The 22802-nt window shown below is 39.0% G+C and overlaps 2 protein-coding genes across 5 annotated transcripts; one reads left to right on the top strand and one right to left on the bottom strand.

Moving 5' to 3' along the window:
* Positions 1-923: 923 nt before the first annotated feature.
* On the bottom strand, positions 924-11070 carry plaat1 (phospholipase A and acyltransferase 1). 3 transcript variants are annotated; one of them, XM_056379310.1, is made up of 5 exons: positions 10986-11070; positions 3821-3870; positions 3216-3354; positions 2170-2438; positions 924-1108 (listed from the first exon to the last, which is right to left on the bottom strand). In XM_056379310.1, the coding sequence occupies exons 2-5, from the start codon at positions 3845-3847 to the stop codon at positions 1007-1009; spliced, it is 537 nt and encodes a 178-aa protein (XP_056235285.1). In that variant the 5' UTR covers positions 3848-3870; positions 10986-11070; the 3' UTR covers positions 924-1006. The 3 variants fall into 3 exon arrangements, with proteins under 3 accessions (XP_056235285.1, XP_056235286.1, XP_056235284.1); XM_056379311.1 differs by lacking the exon at positions 10986-11070 and adding an exon at positions 5653-5699; XM_056379309.1 differs by lacking the exon at positions 10986-11070 and adding an exon at positions 4854-5101.
* Positions 6626-19378, top strand: mfn1b (mitofusin 1b). Of its 2 annotated transcripts, XM_056379306.1 has the most exons (18): positions 6626-6780; positions 7279-7436; positions 7680-7815; positions 8246-8408; positions 9647-9771; positions 9979-10087; positions 11039-11146; positions 11234-11387; positions 11700-11767; positions 13375-13496; positions 13906-14032; positions 14603-14707; positions 14897-14999; positions 16216-16442; positions 16647-16826; positions 16923-17119; positions 17535-17669; positions 18333-19378. In XM_056379306.1, exons 2-18 carry the CDS (start codon positions 7289-7291, stop codon positions 18400-18402), a joined length of 2277 nt encoding a protein of 758 aa, XP_056235281.1. In that variant the 5' UTR covers positions 6626-6780; positions 7279-7288; the 3' UTR covers positions 18403-19378. The 2 variants fall into 2 exon arrangements, with proteins under 2 accessions (XP_056235281.1, XP_056235280.1); XM_056379305.1 differs by having other exon boundaries at positions 11039-11387.
* Positions 19379-22802: the final 3424 nt, after the last annotated feature.

The raw sequence follows: 22802 nt of genomic DNA, 5'->3' as shown, positions 1-22802 counted from the left end.
GCTGTAATTCAAACTAGAGCTGCAACAATTAGTGGACCAAAAACAAATTAATCATAATAATTTCCTTCATAGAGTTATAGTCATTTTTCAAGCAAAAATTAATTCCAAAACATTTTCTGGTGTCAACTCCTCATATGTTACAATTTTCTTTTTCCTTTTTCTGTTTGTCATATGTGATAGTTAATTGAATATCTTTAGGTTTTAGAGGGAAAAAACAAACGAAAGGGCTCTGAGAAATTTTGTCACTGTTTTTTTTTAATATTTATAGAGTAAATGATTAATTTATTAACTGGCAGATTACTCAACAATGAATATAATCATTAGTTGCAGCCCTAGTTGAAACTACACAACAGTAAATAAACTTGTATAGTAAAAATGTAGTAAAGGAGCAGTGGTATGTATCTGTGAGATTTTTACCTCCACTCCAATAGAGTGGGGGCCAAGTAAATGGAGTTTGGTTTGCAGTACTCATCACATTAAAAAAATGACCATCTTCTCTTCAGAAACAGTGCTGATTTAACCACAGACCTCACACTTTCTACAGGAAAAACACTCACAATGAAAACTGATGAATAAAATTCATACAGATCCATTGTATTGGGGTGGCAGCATAAATCTCAGAACGATATCCATCTATAAAGCCCAGACAAAGAAAAACAAAAAAAAAAACTGTCTGACTGATAATATGCCTCAAAACTTTGTGAAAATATTTCTTTTTGTCATTTGGGTGAAGTGACTATTTAATGCATCAAAAATGTCACACTGAATGGGACCAAGTTTCATAATTATGAATATTAGTTTTGGTTTGTTTAGTATGTGATATTATTGTATCATGGACTCCACTACAGTTGGAACAATAAACACAACAGAAACCATCTGTTGTAAACTATGTGAGGCAAATTGGAGAAACACACTGGTTTACATTTTTATCAATGCTTTATTTCATTCATTTTCATTACAGCCGCATGAATGTCGGGAGACAGTGAGTCAGTGAAGAACACAGCTGTCAGAAAGGCCTGTTTCTGGATCGTGTGTTGATCAGTCCCAGGACAGAGAAGGCACTGGCTGCTGCCGTCACCAAACTGATGGCCCCAATGGCCCGTGTAGCCTGAGGAGACAAACAGAGGCAGAGGAGGTGGACTCATTTAGGATTACTATAAAGGAGCACAGATCAGAACAAAGCAATACGCAATAACGGGATTATAAACAGATGTACATATCAAAAATACGTCTATTGCTTATGAGAGGTGAAAGACACTCCAACAAACCAACACATGCATCTATTACAGAACAAAGAGTGGGCTTACATTCAGTATGTTACATGTGTCTGGAACGCACTGAACACGAGAATGGGCAGCAAAGATTTTAGAGATATTTCAATAGTTTTTTTTCACCATAAAACTGGTCACTATTGGAAACTGCTGTAACCTTAATTAATTGAACCTGACCACAGCTGCCATGCTCTGTGAAGATGGAAAGTACAAAAACTTTGGCCACATTGACCCATTTCAAAGCTACGGGCTTGATTGTTTGGCACTCAGAATATAGATTTTGGGTGGAGTATCCTTTTAATGTCTTCCCAGACATCCCATAACTTGAACCACTCCAAACTTCTGCATAAATCAAACCGGCCAAACTTATTTAAGGATGTATACAGGCCCAGTGATTGTATTATCTGACTCAATGGATAGATCCCTGTCCAGTTAAGAGGAAATACTACACTACGTTGTGTTTTTGAGTGAAGTATCCCTTTAAATAAATAATACATCACTTACTGTGGACAAGAAAGTGACCATATCTGTCACCAGAACCAAATGTTGTTTGGGAAACAGGAACAATATTCATGTTTTCAGTTTAGGGGGTTGATGCACTCCTCTCTATTGCATCCCGCTTTGTTACTTGACTTGTGATAAAACAGGTTAATTTTCACAGTAAAATATTGACCAGTGCTCTGGCAAACAGAGCAACCAGTCAATGACAGACAACAAAAAATGTAAAATTTACTTTATGGTAAAGTTAACTTTGAAATCACTTCAGTTTTAAATGTCCTGTTTTGTTGTAAAAATGTATTTCACAAATAAAACGGTGACAGCGGTGACATTAAGGGTTCATGAAAAGTATGTTGTCCTGATGACACATGAGACAGAGACACAACAAACAGTGAGAGACCTGCTCGGACACCCCCTCCCCATAGCGCAGAAGGGTAACAAAGTGCTCGCAGTTGCTCCCCAGCAGGTCGTAAGACACCTCCTGGCCAATGAGGACTTGCGCTCGCTGGATGATTTCACAGACGGGCAGGGGTGTGTGGTTGTGGTCATACTTGTTGTTGACACGGTACGAGTCGCTTCCCACCACCTCCTTAAGCAGCTGCATGCGCACCACTGCCTTCCTGCTGAAGACGGACTTCACGCTGGACATGGCGGCTGCCTGGCTCTCATCTGCAGAGGAGGAGAAGAGCTTTAGTGGGATAACATCTACCAGTTCTTTTTTCTAAAGAGTGTAAAAGGAGAGGTTTCATCTAGAACTGAAAGTGAATATGTTAAGATCTTGAAAAAAGTAAAGTAAGCCAGATATTGTGGATTGTGGCCAAAGAGATAAGTCTTACTGTTTCTACTATTTAAATGGCAAAAAGGACAAGAGTATGTTTATCATTTCCCATTGCAGATACAGATAGAAACTAGCTGTATCATGACTTCAACATTCCTCAGTGAGGGAACAGAAATACAGCCGTTATGGCCTTTAAAGTCTAAATGAAAGATGCTGAAGTTTTTACCAATGAAACAGGGGAAACTAATCCAAAACCAGTTGGAAGTGAAGTCCACTACACACAACACCTTTGCAAAAAAAAAAAAAGGCACTTTTACGCTGAATTGAAGTGATTTTTAGAGGACGTTAGGTTTACTTTCCTCCCAGTCAAAACATAGCAAAAGCTGGGAGAGGCCAAATGTTTGATCTGACTGACCTGCAAACAGGGATAACTGGGAGCAGCCATCTAACTATAACTGTGTTTAAAGGGGGAATGCAATGACACTCTAATCATCTATATTTTAAGTAAAGTATCACATTTGAATTAAAACAAAGAACTTTAGTGCCCCTGGGTGGCTAATCATATTTATCCGGATGGCTGGGTAAAGGTGGCAAGTTTCACGTCAGTTAAAGTTAAAAGCTTTTTTTCTTTTTTTAAAATTCAGTCTGGACTGAAGGCTCCTACTGACCAACAGGAGTTAAGTTGATGATGTAGCCGTCTCCAAGGTACAGAGCCCAGTGCTGATAGGCTGGTCTGAAGATCTCAATGAGGTCGCCAGGCTGGGGGTCACCAGAGGGGTCAGGAAGGTCAGGGTCATTAGAGGCCATCTATGCAGGGAGCGACAGAGACACAGGCGTGTATTTAGTTTTACGCATTAATTGTTTTCATGAAAGACACAGAGAGCTCAAAGTGGTCTGTATGTGTCTGTTAGAAAAAAAAACCATTTGGTTATAAAATATGGAGTAATTGTAAATTTGAAAAATTTCTAACCATTCTTTCAATATCAAAACGATTGCATACTATATAAGAAACATCTGATAAATAATAAATTAAGAGATTTAAATCCAGTTTTTCTTCCAAGCCCTCGTAAACCCCATACCTGCCGCATCACATGTCTAAATTATATATAAATGCTACAAATCATGGAGACTAGAGCTGTAAATAGACATGTGTCTTCTTTGGAGCTCAATAAGGTCACTCATACAACATCTTTACAAATCCACATTCACCCATCATAAAAACCCACATTGTCAAAGTAGAATTCGTATACTAACCGCCTTTCAGTCAACTTACAGTAGAGTTTCGTAGTTGTTTATCCATCCCACATCATGCTTCCACAAATTCTAAAAACAGACGAAACAGAGAGAGGATGTTCTCATGTCATCTGCTGAAACAAAATTGGTAACCAGTGAATGTGAATCTGACAACTGAGAAATAAAAAATAAAAGAATGTCATACTTAGTTTGCAGTAAGGCCAGACTCAAAAGGCAAATAACTAAATTCCCAGAGAAAGAGAATGCTAAATAGGATTTTACACAATGTAAAGGTCACCCATACATACTCACACAGACAATACACACTAGCTCACACACAGACAATACACACATAAGCTGTTGTGTCACCTATGCTGGCACAATAGCACCAACACAATGGGGAAGCTGACAGAAAAATAGTTTGAGCCCAGGTTATCTCACATAGAAAAAAAAAGTCACTCAAAAAAACCCGTAAATTTATATTTTCATAAATCATTCCCACGGTTTTCATTAGTGATTTTGTTTGATGAATTTCCATAAATCTTTCAACATAATTGTTAAAATGATTAAAATTTCTAGGTTTTCAGTCAGCTCAACAGAGACAACGGTTTGGTTTGGATCAAAATTACATGTGGATGGGATGAAATCTATATCTGCCCAGGAGAGCAGTTAGTATATCCATCTCATCATTAATGTAAGATGCTGAAGCCATGCTGCTGAAAAAAGAAAGACACCTATTATTTAACTGAACCAAAACTCCATTGGCATTGGTGGGGTGTCACTAACATGAAAACATACATTTTAGTGTAATTATATGGGAACTGTGCAGTAATTTTGCCATATTAAAAACTAAAAACATACTGTTATTATATATAGATGTATATCAAATTCTGTATGATAATATAGAAATATCATATGGAATATAAAAACAAAGAATCATAGATACCTTTAAAGGTTTTTGTTGTAATGTTGTAGCATCATTATAGTGATTTTATTAAGGCTAAGAGCTGAATTCATGTCAGGGGCCCCAACAGCCAACAACAGAGCATATTGCATACAGGAGTAATACTTACTCAAACACCAGCAGCTTTTTCTTCCTCACCATTTTAATTCTCCATCATAAATCCGCACATAATCATAAAAAAAAATCCAGCAAGAAAAGAGAAAGAGAACAAGATCGATTCCAAGTTTCTGAGGTGACAAGTGGTTTTCAAATATCCCAAAGCCAAACAGAGGCTGGAGGTCCTAGTGGAGGTGTTTTAGTGTCCGCTGCTCTGACTGATGTCGATTTGCCACAGTTGCTATGGTCACACACACATATACACACAGAGAGGCGTTTCCTCTCTGGCATTGTCCCATTCACAGGCTGCTCTTCTGAATAGCAGTCATTGTGGGCTTGCAAAGGCAACACATATGTGACTTGTTTCATTTACATGCTGTCTGATCTCTGTGTATAGAGAGGTAACCTTAGTGCAGCGGCTCATGTGCATGTTCATATACTCCCTATTGCAACTTACAATGTGTCTATGGTTTTTTTTAACTTGTTTTTCTATGAGGTTCCCACAGTAAATAAAAATAAATTTCTCTAATCTAGTTTGGTAAAAGACAATACTGATGGTCCAGGATGTACAACACCTCACACCCGGATAGGCTCCAGTCCCTTTTCGACCCTGCACAGGATTAACAGGTATAGATAATGATAGGTTAGGCGGACAGTGGTATGGTTGAACCAATGCACCAGTTATATAATATATGGTGTTGATACTGGTCTGAAAAAACAGACCTCATGCTGAGAGTTCCTCAGAAATCCCCATTAGCTACTTCAAGAAACACAAGCTGAAGCTTTTGGAAAAGCCCTAACAGTCCGCTTACCTGAACATCTCTGAAAAATCTGTGGGTGTTCAAGACAGTCTAAAATCTGAACTGAGTGGCCGGCAGGAAGACCTGGTGATAATTAGATTAAGAATAGAAAGACTCTTAGATGTCAACAAAAAACATTTGCAAGCTGTGACATCTGGCAGAGGACTAAATGTAGATGTAGCACATTTCATTTCTGAAATTGTTTTTCATGCTTTTCATGTAGCAAACCTGTCTTGTGCGTAATAAATTATACCCTTGGTTTTTATTGTACTGGACAGGTACAATAAAGGAAATGCCAGGGGTTGGATGCATTCTTTGCTCATTGATTGGCTGCTGCTCGCTAACCTTTCTGTCACTTCTCTCCGCCCCCCTGTCATAATGAAATACTGTCACTGTGTTAGTAACTACAGTTAGCATGAACAGAGCAGGAAGTGTGTTTTCAAAATAAAATCAAAAACAAGTGGATGCAGCAGAACTGTATATAAAATCATTGTATGCCAGTTAAATTGGCAAATGTATTACATGCTAGCAGTAGTGTGGTAACTGAGGACTAGAAAAATATCTGATTTCACTTATGACATCAACTAGGCGTGAATTTAAAAAAAGCTTCATCCCTGCTTTTTCTGTTTGAAGAAAATCTTTATGCTTCCTGCTGCATCATTTTGAGTAATTATGTTTTTGATATTCCCTTTTCTTCCCGAATTGTTAAATAAAGATCACTGTGATAAAAATATACTTTGAAACAGTCAAATGAAACAACAGTTGCTATAAAATATCAACCTAAAAATAATGATAATAGGCCTATAAATACTGTTAAATCAAAACCACAAGCAGGGGTGAATCAGTTGAGTCATAAAGATAACGACCACAGGTATTTAAAACATATGCAAGTCAGCAGGAGCTATCCAAACCCATTCAATTGCACGATGTCAAACGGGTTTTCTTTTGAAATTTGTTCCGGAAACGTACTTCTTAACTAGTAACTTGCCTGACAGCGGTGGCACTAAAGGATACAAACAGAAGGTTAGCCAAGCTGACAGCAAGTAATCTATCAGCGGGGACAGGGAATCCTTGCTTTGCCGCAGCGGATCGGTATTGTTTGTGTTATGAGAAGAGGACACTGGCTGTCTTAGGACTGTGGTAAGGAAATTATACCGCTAGTTACAAATGCTGCTAATGCTAGCTTGCTACCGCGAAGCCGCTTGTAACATTAGTTAGCTTAATCTGTTAGCTTGCTCGGCAGCGCCACGCGTCCGCTCGATTAATTTAAGAATTTCGCATATTAGCCATAAATAGCTTAGAAAATAAAAACATTTGTATATTTTGTTACGTATGCCAGTTAGATATTGGACGTTATTCTCGTATCTTTTCGCTAATTTATGTGATGTATTCACAACCGTTTGATAACTTAGCTATTAAGTTATTAAGTTATCAGCAGCTAGCTGTATCGAGCTCGTCACTCAGCTTACCTGCAATTTAAAAGTTGCCTAAAAAGTTGTGCAACTGCAGTTTTATGATAAACCTAAACCACCCAGATTGATCTAAACAATATTACATATTATGACTACAATGCTAAGTGTATTGTTCATGTCCACTGACATAACTGTCTTTGCCCTTTTTGACCCTCTCTGTCTTCAGATTGAGCACCATGGCTGCAGCCCCTCCACTCAGACGGACAGATTCAGCTCGGGGGGAGTTTTCCCCTCTGAAGCACTTTGTTGTAGCCAAGAAGAAGATTAGCGATGTGTTTGAACAACTACTGAATTATGTGAAAGAGACTTCAGAGTTTGTAGAAGGTGAGAAGCTTTGGTCTTCTGTTTACCATTTTTCAGTGAGCACCAGTGGGTAATGTTTAATTTACTGGAAAATCATTATGTTAACAGGATTGTAACACTGGCAGCAGAAATATCCTTTTATGTTTAAAAAAAAAAAAAAAAAAATAGAGGTGTTTGTCATCTGTCAGACAGCTCTGACAGTCTGAGTGAATGGTAAATGAGGTGTTGTGTTTCTCTGATGTGGTTTGACTGTTGGGTCAACAGAAACCTGTGGGAATAAAGCTTTGGAGAACATTGCGAGTCGGGATCAAAAGTTGGAGATTCAGGCATATGCTGGCAAACTTGCCATCATTAAGGAGGTGCTCGCTCGCAGACACATGAAAGTTGCCTTTTTTGGCAGGTAAAGACATTTATACACTTGTTTTTTGTGTAAAGAATATAATTTTTAATGCTTCTCTGATGTGATTCTCAAACTGTCTTTTTGATAAGAGCTGCCTTTATAGACATTTCATGTATGTTAGTTCATCTAGTCCCTCTAAATGTTCATGTGGCTGTTTTGCTTTCACTTTTATTTTTGCAATAGCAGGGCGTGTGTGAGAAAAGCCAAGAGATTTCATACGCATGATTAAAACCGCAATGACTGGAACAGGCAGTGCAGGCAGTAAAATGCATTGAGAATATTTTACTGGCGCTTTACTCAGTCTGCAGCTGTTCTTGTATTTCTTTAACTGTTAACTACCTAAGGCGAGTTCATTTGTTCATAAGTTGTTGGATGTATATTGATATGTTGTCTCCATGTGTACTCACTGACTGTTTTGTTTTTTTCTTAGGACCAGTAATGGTAAAAGCACAGTGATCAATGCCATGCTGAGGGACCGCGTGCTGCCCAGCGGTATTGGCCACACCACAAACTGCTTCTTGAGTGTGGAAGGCACAGATGATGACAAGGCTTACCTCAAGACAGAGGGCTCAGATGAGGAGAAGAGCATCAAGGTCAGTAAATATTTTCATTTTGCTTGGAAGGTTTGCTGAATTGGCACTAGTGCTTTTTTTTTTTTTTTTATGAGCTTTTCCTTCTATTCACCTAAACTGCCTTTAATCAGTTGTCACCCAATTACACTGATACTGTATGTTGGGGGTTATGTTTTGCTTCCTTACATCCAGTGTATGTCTTAAGTTTTGACTTACACTGCAGTTAAAATGGCAGAGGTATTGTTATTCAGCTTAGAGTTTTTCTTTTTACTATTGTTGTTGTACTCAAATAGGTCACATGGCTGAGGATACAAACTGATTAGGTTTATTCCTCACCCAGATAACGGAGCCAAGTGCGTGTCAGAGTTCTGACTCCTCAACCGGTTGCATTAAAGGTTTTAGTAATTGGTACGCTTTTTTTTGAGAGAGAGAGATTATTGTTGACATGTGTGAACTGAGCAAATGCTACCTAAACCTGCAGACAGATATCTGTGAACTGTGACAGGTATGTAGGATGTTTACCACGGTGTCAGGTGTCTGAAATGAAAGCCTGATGTGGGAGACTTCACTCTCTCTTCACTGAGACCTCTGAACTGAATTAAGTTAACATGGGATCAGCAGTTTAATCAGGTTTTTTTTCCTGGGATTTTCTATTGTCCGCTTGTATTTTCAGTGTATTGCTTCACATGGCAGTGTCTACAGTGCCAGAAGTTCATGTGGGTTTTCTTGTGCAATGAATAGTTGTTAATACAGTTTCAATAAAACCTTAATCTGAGTGGATACTGTAGGAGTACTGGTAGTGTAATATCTTTGAAACAAAAGTTACCTGATCACATCTTAATGTTGACTTACTAAGTACCTCACTGGCTGTTATATTATTTTTATTTTTTTTTTTACAAACTATGCCTATTAGTGTTAAACATGAAATAATCAAGTAAACAATCTTGTATACATCTTGAAAATATCGAAGTTGTCCTTTTAAACATCATAAAAAATGTAAAAAAGAAAAAGTTGTTGACAAAACTTTTTGCCTAATTGAAAAATATCAAATAAACAGCCTTTCGCCCTAGTTGATTTAGAGATTTAAAAAAAGGGTTATTGTGGGAAAAAAATGTCATTGCTTTAACAGATGTTTATGTAATTTAAAATTCATTACTTCAACAGTAATATGACATTAATATTTCCAAAAAGCCTTTAGGTCAACAAGAAGTCATTACATTAACGTCTGTGACGTCAGTCTGTTTACAACCCCTCTGTAGACTGTAAACCAGCTGGCTCACGCCCTTCACATGGATGAGAGTCTGGATGCCGGCTGTCTTGTACGCGTCTTCTGGCCAAAGACCAAGTGTGCTCTGCTTCGAGACGACCTGGTGCTCGTAGACAGGTAACAGGATATGTTTATTGGGTCTGGAAATTCTATACAGGTTCTGAAATATGAATCTTACACTTTCCAGGTCTTTAAAAAAAAAGTTTGGTTTAAAAAAGGCCTGTAATTTGTACAGAAATTCAGTCCAGATGGGCATATTATTTCACTCATTTTAAAGATGTTTGAAGATGATGCATTTGAACTTTTGACCCATCCACTCATTAGCCCAGGGACAGATGTCACATCACAACTGGACAGCTGGATTGACAAGTTTTGTCTGGATGCTGATGTCTTTGTGCTGGTGGCCAACTCTGAATCCACTCTCATGAACACGGTAATGTCTTCTAAAGAATGGGCACAGGGGTTTAAAGCCTCAGAGTAGTTTTGTTTGTGTGGTATTTCTCTACTATTTTGTCTTACCGGTAACTTAATGATCTTTCGCTTTAGAGAATAAGAAAATCAGTCTAAACCCCTTTCAAGCGTTTGTGATTTATATATATTTGGAAGACGGAATGATTTCACGTATATTTCCCATTTTATGGCTGTCAAATAAGAGTATGGATAGTTTGGATGAGATGTTGCAATTTCTGCTTCCATAGCTCATAATCACCAAATACTCCTTTAACTGTTTCTTGGTGTCTAGTCAAGGTGATGATAATAGAGTAATTTGACCACTTAAATTGTCCTGACTAACAACAACACACCACAATTACAAGTAAAGTAAGTTTTCAGTTATGTCAGTCACTTATACTAAAGGGACCAGTGTGGATGTTTTCTATGCTGAGCTGATTATAGAGCAGAGAATCCTGCTGCCTGTGTTTATATCCAGCCACACACAGGCCCCACTCTTGTTTCTGTCTGCTCAGGCATTCATGCAATGTGAAACTGGGCACACAGTCAATCACAGAGCTCCTTAACCCGGCAGCAGCTCTTAAGGGGAACCAAAACACATATTCTCCTCTGGGCTCTTCAAAGGAAATAAACCTAGGCATTATGTCAATAATGTAAGATGGTCAAGTGGCAAAAATGTGTCATGTGTCAGGTGTGCAAACCATGAACATTTTTTAATCGATGTTGTCAACACCAATTTTGCTGAAAAGAATGTCTGTGTTCCTGGATAAAACCAGACACTGGATATACAGTTCATAAATCTAATGTGGGTGCTGAATTGGAAAACGAGGAGTCCTTTCATTTCCAGTATTCAAGTATTAAATGATGATTTTTCTACTCACAGTAACATGACTGACATCTTGTATGCTTCACCCTTCACTCGTCCACCTTCTAGGAAAAGCACTTTTTTCACAAAGTGAATGAACGTCTGTCAAAGCCAAACATCTTCATCCTCAACAACCGCTGGGACGCCTCAGCAAATGAACCAGAATACATGGAGGATGTGAGTCGGCCCTCTGTATCTGTCTCATGTCAGAAAGAGAAACATTTTACTGTTACAGAATACTGTATGTGTCACCTCTCTCTCCAGGTGAGGAAGCAGCACACGGACCGTTGTGTCAACTTCCTGGTAGAGGAGTTGAAGGTTGTGGAGCGTGAGCAGGCACCCAACCGCATTTTCTTTGTCTCTGCCAAAGAGGTCCTCAACTCCCGCATGCAGCGTGCACAGGGCATGCCCGAAACAGGTGAGGAAACAGGAAACGGAAAGGTGATGCTTGATCTGTGTGGGAACAAGGTGGAGAAACAGTGTAGTAATTATTGTTTTTTGGGGGGTTTTTGTTTGTTTTTAACTTATTATTTTAATGGATAGAAAACCCAAACAGTATTCATGTTACAAAAAATGAACAACAATACAAACAGTGATTACAATGATAAAAAAAATGAACCAAAAGTGATATTAAAAAAAGAATAATGTAGCATAAGGCTATACAGTTACTGCTTTGCAGCAATGTAAAGTACTTTTCGTTTTATAGCCACTGTGTTATTTCATCCAACAGGTGGCGCTCTGGCTGAGGGCTTCCAGGAGAGACTGAAGGAGTTCCAGAGCTTTGAGAGGAGGTTTGAGGTGTGTGTCTGTGTGCGTGTGCATGCATGCGTGTGTATGAGTGTGCTCTCCATGTCTTCCGATAAATTTATTCCCACTTCTCGGAGTGAAATCTATGTCCGGTCTCAATCCTGAGAGACAGATTTAGAAGAACATTAAGCAATCATTTTAGCTATACGTTTGATTCCACACTAATACTGTATATTTGCTACCAGAACAACATCTCAACAGGTACAGCCTGAGGTGTAATCAGTGTAAAGTTGGATCAAGTCAAAAACAGCAGGTTACACGGATGACTAGGTCCAGCTGATAAACACTGCGGTTAGTGTATCATCAAGAGCTAAGCAAATCTCTTTGGCAATGTCTGGTTTGCTGCTGGTCAGACTGAGTTACTTCCGGAGAGAGTAGGGGAAATCACTATTATGAGAAATTAGGTTTTTTATTCATTCATTATGACCAAGAGATACAAATAGTGGCTGCTTTATCAGGCTGTGAGACTGAAGCTTACTTTATTTTTTCAGTTACACAATCTCCTCAGGTATTTGACAAACTCAGTTGCCTGGTGAGAGTGCTGGTGTGTAAGCATGTTTGTCAAAGCGCCTGTGTAAGATGAGTGTACAGAAGCTGAATAAGACAAGCAGCAACCAAAGTCACTCTTCAAACAGTGGCCTGACCTAACCTGACCAGTCAACTACTGGATTTCATACTTACTGGTTAGGTTTTGCCACCAAGCACGCAATTTTAAGCTGACACCCTCAAAGCCATCTAGACCAATCACTGTGCCTTTTCCATCAACCTGCGTCTTCATTGCTGAAGTCTAGATTCACTTGGGCGAGGACATCCTTTTGTTTTTTTGTTCCACTTTGATTTTGTTATGTCTGAACAATATTGATTGTTGAGCTTTATTTTTGTGTTTCTGTGTTTCCTGCTCAGATGTTTTGCTTTTAAATAGAAGAAACTGAAACTATTTGTCCAAACAACAAACTTTGGTAACACCTAAACGATCAATAACAGTGGTGACAGATAGACATAATCTGTCTTGAATGACCTGCAGTGGATTAAAGAGTAGAATAGCAACATAATGAGGATCATTAGGAGTTGAGAAATGCTTGAGAAGGAAATGATAACATAGGAGTTGTTAGTTTATTTGAGATTTTTAACCCTACAAAGGGCAGTTTATGAGAGCTGTGGATTTTTATTCCTGAATCCAGTTAATTAGCACAGAACTGACTGATTGAGGCATTTATAAAAGAACAACCTTCAAGATGTCTTTAGCATGGGTAATACAATTTATCACAAAGCAATATGATATTCCTATGTTACAGATTGTTTTATTTTCTTCCCTTGCATTCTTGGTTGTACTCATTTCATATGTTTTTATGATTTTGCTGTGGGTCTACCGACACATTACTGTGACTTTATAAAATGTGGGCTGCGGGACACAAGATGCGCACACTGCTGCTGTCATTTTCACACCTGAGTTTCCATTTCTTTTCTTCTCCTAAGTTAAAAGTAGCAGGTGTCTATCTTGTCCTCCGTTTGTCCCTGGTAGTGTGCAGATTCATGCACCGTATCCAAGCAGCAGCCCCAATAACTGTCACAGTAACTTGTGTGTTATGGCCTCGTAGGAGTGTATCTCGCAGTCAGCAGTGAAAACAAAGTTTGAGCAGCACACTATCAGGGCCAAGCAGATCACAGAAAAAGTCAAGAGCATCATGGACGCCATCAACATCGAGGCAGCGGAGAAGAGGTGAGTATGTTGCTCTGCATATTTATGTCTCTCTTACTTTTGTAGTTGAGTTTCTTGGAGTGTCTTACTACTAAATCTGATTTTAACTGATAATGTCAAATTGATACTGTCTTCTTTTGTCAATGCCTTGAAGTGCTTATTGAGGTAAATTATGAAGCTGCTGAGAAAATAAATATGTTGGTTTAACAAGATTTTGGCCACTGCCATAAGTTGGACGTATGGTGATAAGTTAAGATGCTATAAAATAAAATTAACATACCAGATTCTGTGACTGTCAGTGGATTCACACAAATTGTTCTTTTCCACTGTTTTGCATGTATATCGTTACCTAATCCTGTTCCTTGATGAATCGTTCAGCTGCTGGTTTGCATTTGTGACATTATGTCCTGTTGGTGGGGTGGGGCTTCAGAGTGGCAGCTCTGGAGGACAGAGAGTATCAGATGGACCGGCTGGAGTTTGTCAAGAATCAGCTCAACTTGCTGATTGAAGATATCAAGAAAAAGATCAAAGCCATAAGTCAAGACGTGGAGTCCAAGGTGATGTATACGACGAGCCCTGTTTCAGAGTCCCACTTACATGCACAAATTATCACTACTGTGTTTCAGCTTGTGTATCTAGATGTACGTAGCCAGCCCCTGTATTCTATATGAGACGTGGTGGGTTTCAGCTGTCGACAGCGAGGCAGAGCTGTGGCTTTGTGCTCCTCTTAAACTCTGATCAGTTTTACAGATGTTATTGATTAGGATGATCAATAGTACTTTTCTTTTTATCACACATCTCCACCAGATTATGACTGATTGAGCTCTTTTGCTCTACTTTTCCCAACTTGTAGCAACTCTTTATTTCAGGCCAGGTGTTGCTCCTTCATCTATAATACACTGCAGGAAACCCAGCAGAGTGAAAAACTGATTTCAGAAACCAGAAACAGTCACAGCTACATACTCACAAGCTGTACGGATTTCAAAGTGGTCTTGCTAGTAGATTTTCCATCAGAAATGACCAATACATGGTCCTTCTACCTTGACGGCTTGAGCCCTTTAGTGCTGCTGGCGATACTGTACTGAAGCACTGTAGGGAACTGATAACTCTGGCTATGATTTATCCAGGTGTCCAACGCAATGGGGGAGGAGATCTGCCGTCTCCACGTAATCGTCGATGAGTTCCAAGCTGACTTCCACCCCTCACCTCATGTCCTCAAGATCTACAAGTCTGTGAGTAGAGGCACAGATTCATTCTTCATGATCACACCTTTCTTGGGCAATGGTGCACTGGATTACTACGCAACTGTGCCAGTTCAGTGGTCTTAAACCAGAAGACAGTGTGACAACTGGTCTGTTTTTTTTTTTTTTTCATTGACTGATTTCCATGTGACCTCCAACTGCTGTTGATGGTGTTGGTAGGAGCTGCTATCTCACGTGGAGGAGGGAATGGGCAAGAACCTGGCCTTCCGCTGCTCTGACGCCGTGAACGCTTCTGTCCAGTCCTCGCAGAGTTACATGATAGGTAATCTAACTGCAATATGTACAAAATCAGTAGGCCAGTAACTTTTATTTATTTTACTTCATATTGTCAGTGTTTTAGTTTTCTCTTTTTTCAAACTCATGCTTGTATCTTGGCCTGTAGCCTTTAGTCTCAGCCATTCTGTATGTCTTCAGCAGTGAATATCGTTGCTGAACCGACAGTTGGGCTGAAGCTGACACAAAAATTTGGTTGGGGCCCGTGGACAAAAATAATGATAATTATATCAATGATTATGATAAAATAAAAAGTTGTAGTATAAAATTATCCCACAGCTATTGGTGAATGAGCTGGTCGAGGGGCAGCGCTCTGCAGTGGTGTTGGAAAAATCAGTTTCTTGTTTGCACTCGGTCATTCACTTCCTCATGATCAAAGTGAATTTAATGGACACCATCACTGACGGATAGTAGCTTTCTCCTGGTTATAACTCAAATACCAGATCAGAAATGTATTGGAGAATACAAAAGCCTGAATGATACGATTAATTGCTTGTAATCAGAAATGTTAGTTTCCTCAAAACCTTTCCTTGCATAACATGGATCATATTTTCATACAAAATGACCTCAGCTCAGATTTTCCAGTCCACCATTGTTTTGTTTTTTTTTCACTCAATCGCTCTGGTACTAAACTTAGTCAAAACCTTTTGGACACTCAGGCTATGATCTGTAACACCCAGCTCACTGCTATATTTACCCTCCTCACTGGATGCCATCATCCCAGGCCCCATTATGCTATAAATGCGTCACTGTGTCGGGCACGCATGCAAGCTGTGCTCAGTGGCAGTGATGTTGAAAAGGTGTTAATGTGCCCCGTGATGAAAAGGCTTCAGGTGCTGTTACATAACTGTGGTGTGAATTTTTTTTTTTTTTTTTTTTGTAATCCCTTATGGACAGATTAAGAGAAGCAGGGATATTCAAATCAGATGTGGCTTCTTTGCTTTATAGACCACAATGATAATGTGGTAATATTGTTTGTCACCGTGTGTTGTTACTTTCTGCCCCCTACTGCCCAGAAAAAGATCTGTAAAATGTACCAAAAGTGAAAGGTACTAATTTTGAAGAATAGTTCCTTAAACTGTTCATCTTTTCCCCTTGTGCATCACTGCATGTTTAAAATACAAATACAAACTAAGCAATGAATGTTCCCATGACTCCTGTTTGTTCCTTATGTAATTCTCATTCTCCATGTTTCCTCTCTCCAGAGAGCATGCTCCCTCTGCTTCCCTCTACGGTCAAGAGCCAAGTCAACATGCTGGTACCCAGCAGGAAGTTTGACTTGAGTTACGACCTAAACTGCGCCACACTCTGCAATGACTTCCAGGAGAACATTGAGTTTCAGTTTTCGTTGGGCTGGACATCGTTGGTCCACCGTTTCCTGGGATCTGACAATGCACAGAGAGCGCTCAGACTGATGGACCAGAACTTCCAGGTACGGACTGTGGGATAGAGTTGGTTAGATAGATAAATACGTACTTTATTTATCCCCTAGGGGAATTCTAGGACCAACCTTACTTCATAATGTGATAGTTAATGTCAAGAATTATTCTTACCAGTGATTGATGTGGCCAATTTCATTCAAGACATACAGTGAAGAAGTCGGATTTTTTGATAAACTCACCTTGTCAATTCTCAGGCCTCTCGACCAGCACTGCCCCTGGCCCACACACCCTCCTCAGGACCCCCCTCCACCATATCTCAACCCAACCACGAGACAGCCCTCATGACCCAGGAGGACCTTATGGTAGCTATGGCAACCAATGTGGCTTCCCTCACCTCTCGCACTTCAATGAGTGTTATCATCGTCGGAGGAGTGGTATGATGTTTCCTTAATTGTTTGTTAACCGAACTGAACCGTGTTTTAACTTGTCCGTGCTAACCCGGCCTCTGTCTATCTGTTTTGTTTTTTAAGGTGTGGAGAACTGTCGGCTGGAGGCTGATTGCCCTGTCGGCCTCGCTGTACGGCTTGTTGTACCTGTATGAGCGACTAACCTGGACCACAAAAGCAAAGGAGCGAGCTCTGAAGCGGCAATTTGTTGACTACGCAACCGAGAAGCTGCAGCTCATCGTCAGCTTCACTAGTAGTAACTGCAGCCACCAGGTCCAACAGTAAGTCCTGATCAGTACCATTTATGCCATTTGATATTCGAACAAACTAGACATCAAAAGTGTTGTGTACTGGATACACAGTATGTGACAATTACAGTAAGTAAGATGATAACTGTTATTCAATATAAGATGATTTTCTGGCATTTCTTTCAGTCTGTATTAATCCTTTAACATGCAGCACAATCATAATGTTTAATGTTGACATCGAATGCTAATTTCTCTGCACCCTTCCTCAATTTCCCTCAGTGTTATTTAAGCTACTGACAAAACCCGACACCCCATAACGTTCCTAATTTACACACAAACACACACACTGAGCCCTGCCCCACCCTCCTGGGTGCCCCACCCAGCCTTCCCCCTCTGTAGAAGGGCTAAATAAATAAGCAGTGCGACGCTGTGCCCTCTGTGTTGCCAGGGAGATGGCTACGACCTTTGCTCGGCTCTGTCAGCAGGTGGACCAGACGCAGAAAGAGCTGGAGGCAGAAATCAGCCAACTGACAGCCAAGATAGATCAGCTGGAGACCGTCCAGAGCTGCTCCAAGAGCCTGCGGTTTGTCCAGCTCCTTCTCTTATTAGGGGCAACACTGAAGGGTGGAGAAGTGGGGGGAGGGAGTAGATGACTGTCTGGGAATCTGGAAAGATGTAGTCTAGAGAAAATTAATATACTAGATGATAAGAATGATGCTACAGGAATGGCAAAAAATGTCAAGACCAGGAAATGATCAAATTCTACATCCATTCTTGGTCAGATTTACCAGACCTGCCTTAGAACTTAGTGTTTTTTCCAACTTAAGCTCGCTACACAGCACGACTGTCAGTCAACAGATTGACGAAGCAATTTCCAAATTCATCTGTACATATATATAATTGTGCCTGTGTACAGTATTGCACTTGTTATATAAGATACTATCACTAACTGAGCAACTTTTCTTGTGTGTATTAATAAGTCTATTTGTACCTGATATGGCCAAACAACTTATACTGTTATTATTAGTAAATAATGTGACATCACATACTTCCCAGCATAACTCCAACCAACTTTAACCTGACTAGGTGTCTCATCAGGCAGGGTAACTGTAGGGCATAAAACAGATCAATTCTGGAAATGTGACTTTAACAGTTAGGAACAGGTTAAATTATGAACAGGAAGCTTTACTTGACATGTGCTTTGGATGAAGTTGGTCCAAATTTCACGTGTTTGTTTCCTCTGCAGACATAAAGCCACTGACCTGGAGAAGCAGTTGGAGGCATTCACAAACCAGTACCTGCAGCCTCAGCAGTGATGATGCTCCTCTTCAACACTCCACACTTTGTTTCACGTAGAGCCAGTCATTCCTCAGTTTGGCACCACATCATCACCCACAGTACACCACAGTTTCTGTGTGGGCAGTAGTGCTGAAAAGATTATTGGATTAGTCGATTAAATCCAATAAATTTATTTTCTTTCTTTTTTTTTGTCACATCAAATATTCTATTTGAAAACAGTTTCTGGTAACTTTTAAAGGCCATTTGTTTTTTTAAGTTTGTTTTATTTTTTTAAGCTTGGTCAAAAATTGATTTATCAATACTGAAAACAATCTGTAGTTTCACTCTTAGTGGACAGAGAAGAGTGAAGGCCCAGACACGACTGTATTTTCCCCTCCTCCCCTCCTCTCTTCAGGTGCTTGAATAACAGCAGTGAACAAACTGTAAAACAAAACTGCCTGTAAAAAAACACTTTGGACTCACGGGGCGCGTAGACGCTCCACAAAGAGGCGATAGGATCTCGGTCGGCGTGAGGGCTGCATACCGGTCGGGTGCTATATTTTGACACTAACGTGAACTGTGAAGATGCCTTTTTTGACTAACTTTTGTGGAGCAAATGAAGTTTGTGTCTGTAAAATTGTACATTGTATCTGTTCAGGCACATGATCTACTGTATTGTAGCAACAAAAAATAAATATATTTAATAATGAAAGAAAACAGAATTGTTTTTCTGCATTAGAAGGATATAGTAAAGTGAATTAACAGAGGGAAATTGTTTGCAAGGCGTGTCTTGCTGTAGGTTCATGTTCTATTTTCTAACAACCCAAACTGTATAGACAAGGCTTTGGATAAACCTCATATATTTTATAATATCCTATTTTATTTATACCCATTAGACTTATAATGCCAATTACACAAGTCTGCACTTTGTAAAGTTGTCCTCTTTTTTTCTTGAATGTGTGTTGAAATACCTCCAGATTTGCCTGACTGTATTAAATCTGCCACAATCTAAAACAGAGCTTTTGTGTGTTTATTTGAAAAACTTTCCCTTCAGAACTGCGTTAAAGGTGCACAGTGGAGTTTTTGACCACTAGTGGCGCTTTGGAGCAAAGCTTTTACAAATGGGGACCACTGATCTGCAGTTGGTGTCTGTAATGTATCAACAAAGCCAAGGAAGAAGATGTATAATGGCAAGTAAACATGGATGCAAACAATGTAGGATTTAAGATATTTAAAAAATCAGATTTGCAAAACATGGGAAACGCATCCAACATGTTTAAACCTCAAGGATACACATGGTTTTGGTAGGAAACGCTGAATGTAAACAACTTTTGTTTATTATTTACAGGAAAACTCCACAAGGCACCTTTAACTTCTAAAGCTAATTGAAAAACAATGTTAAGTGTGTTAAGTGTTACATTTTCGTGAGTTCCTCAGGAAATAAAGTGTGGATCTTGAAGTAAAAGATCAGACATATTTAAGGTGTTGAGAGCTAAGAACTTGAGTTTGTACAATTTGGTGCAGATTCAAATAATCTTCCACTAGATTCAGAAGAAGAGTTGTGATCATAGTGCATCACACCCTCGGCATTTAGGAATGCATACACCAGTATTTCACTCAACATTTAAGTTTGTTTTTGATTTTTTTTCTTTTTAATTTATGTCTCTAAACGTCTATGACAAACAAACTTCACCATCAACGATAAGCTTGTGTTAACAGTAAAAACAGTAACTTATCCAGAGTTAACTATTCTGCCAAGAAGCAGAAGCAGAAATTAGTTAGTTAGTTATCATGATTGTTAGTTTAAATATTCAGTGCCAAAAGCAGAACTAATTCAAACACAGCCAGTTTTATTTTTCGTGGGATTCTCTGTCCAAAGTACCGATGTATGTCCATTTTCTCCTCAAATGGTTCTTGTTTTTGAATGAAACTTCTCTAGTTTCCCCTAACGCACAACAAAAACTAACTGCTTGTTTAAACATTTAATTGAAAGGATAAATACTATATTCTCTACACATACAAATCCAGCCAGGATCTATATTCTTGGTTAAAAGCTTTTTTTTATTGGTTACAATAACTCATGGCAACATATCAGTATCACCAAGCCACTGTACAAATACAAAAAAAAGGTCTGGTGTGAAAAAGACTATAAAAATTATTCCATAACAAGTGATTATAATTTCACACAATAGCACTGTAAGAGAATTATCATGGCACCAAGTCCCTGGTCTTTACTGGCTTAAAACATAAAACAATAAATAAAACAAAATAAAAAAAATGTCAGAACAGTAGGTTGTAGAGTCAAGGGGCAGTGCATTATTTTGTGAGGGTGCTGTGGTTATGTGATGCAACCAATTCAAGTGGTGCGGTGTCGGAAGATTTCTTTCCTCCTATGGTGACTGTTTATCAGAAAAACAACTCTTTTATTCAAATGTTACATTTTAGTTTCATGCAAATACAGTCTTCAAAAATACTGCCAGAACATGTGTCACATCTGCTCTTGAAGTTAGGTGTTGGCACTGTGGGTGACAATGGCCAAAATTGCCTATAATACTAATCCCAAACATGCTTGCTCCAGGGATTAAAATATGTCACAGATTTAGGTTCTGGTACTTCAGACCCTGAATGCATCAAGTTTTGTTTTTTTGTAACACCAGAGAATCTGATCCAACAGCTCCATAACAGTTGAGTAGTTATGGGATTGAACTGGGAGAGGCTGCAGGTAAATTCAACAGTAATGAGAAAATAAATGAAGTCAAGCACCTTTTTTGATTAATGAGTCTACTGCACTACGTAGATGAATGAACTGCACAGGCACGTAGAAGTGTTAATTTACTATTCCAGGTTCCAGCTGCTAATTCTGCTGAATAACACACACAGTGAGGAAATGGCTGCCTGCTGAATATCACTGTCAGTAATACAGACGACCCTTTTTTCACCTGGTAAAGGCTATGGTGTTTTTTTTTTTTTTTTTAAAATTTCACACAGTTGATGATGGCGTATGAAAGTGAGAACAAGGTCTGTTTAGAGGAATAGTTAAACATAATGGGAAATAGCTTATTCCTTTTCCAGCGGAGATGAGAAATGAGATGAATCATTTCTGTCTGCTAAACATACCGCTGGCTAGCTTAGCACAAAGACTGGAAACTGGAGCTAGCATGACCCTTTCAAGCACCGAAATTATCTGCATACAAGATCTAGAACTCATTGATTAGATATTAATGACACATTAAGCTATGTCTGATTGTTTAATATATACAAAAACTTAAGTGTAAAAAAGGTAATTTGCCTTTTAATGGGCGGAGGACCAGTTATGTGCTGGACCAGTTGCCAGGCAACCAATGGAGACTCCTGCTCAAGGCTGCTGCTTGTACTTAGTATTTCCATAATGGGCTAGTTTTTATTTAATGGGTTTGTAAAAATGAATTTAATCTATTTGGCAGGTTGTTTTGATTTGGGCTGTTTCCACCTACAAAAAGTCATTTCAGACGTTCTCTTGGTGGGCAGGAGCGGCAGTGATGCGCGGCACATGGAGTCTATTAAGGTGAGCTACCATACTTTAAACTTGTAATGTTTAATGCAACATTTGCCTCTGTAGCCTAATATTTAACAGACAAATATGAGAGTTGTATGAATCTTCTAATCCAACTGCCTGAAAGTGGAAATTTCCCAAAATGTCAAACTCTTCCTTTAAATACAAACCATCAGTCCATCATTTTGTCACATTTATCTGGGGACACATGAACATCTGATGTCCACTGTCTGAAATAGAAACTTGAGTCTTATAAGCACAGTCAACTTAATAACATTTTGAGATACAAAAACCCAGCTTCAGATATAAGCAATCCACCTGTTTGTACAGACAACAGACTGGGTATAAAATCAAACTCTGATGTGACCTTAATCAAAGGAGATGGACAAGGCTGGCACTTGAGTAAAGTGAGCTAACATGTTTTGTGTGTTTTTTTTTTTTTTGTTTGGTTTTTTTTTGTTTTTTTGTCACATCGACTAATTTTCAGTTCACAGCTCAGGGTCTGTGGATAACATTGGCACAAATAAGGAAGTAACACTTAGATCTATATGTTATCCACATACATTACCAAATCAACCCCCTCCCTTCCCTCCCGTCCCCCCACACACACCTCAACACTGATATGCAATACATATCACATCCTACACACCTCAAAGATATTCTCAGGCTAAAAACTATAACTGTTATTTTTAACATTCTCTCAAAATGGATTCATTAATGCAAAGCCAGGTAGAAGCAGCTAAAACATTAAAAAAAGAAAAAATATATATCACTAGAATCACGGTATGCCAAAGAGGGGTTTCATTGATAGCTGATTGAACCTTAATAAATACTACAAACTGTACGGTAGTAGTAGAAAGCAGAATTGTATAAAAAAGTGATGTAAAACACTTGCTTTAAGAAGAG

Source organism: Seriola aureovittata, chromosome 6, assembly GCF_021018895.1.
Source record: "Seriola aureovittata isolate HTS-2021-v1 ecotype China chromosome 6, ASM2101889v1, whole genome shotgun sequence".
Taxonomy (NCBI): domain Eukaryota; kingdom Metazoa; phylum Chordata; class Actinopteri; order Carangiformes; family Carangidae; genus Seriola; species Seriola aureovittata.
The sequence above is the reverse complement of the archived record's forward strand: the minus strand, read 5'-3'. Positions and strand labels throughout refer to the sequence as shown.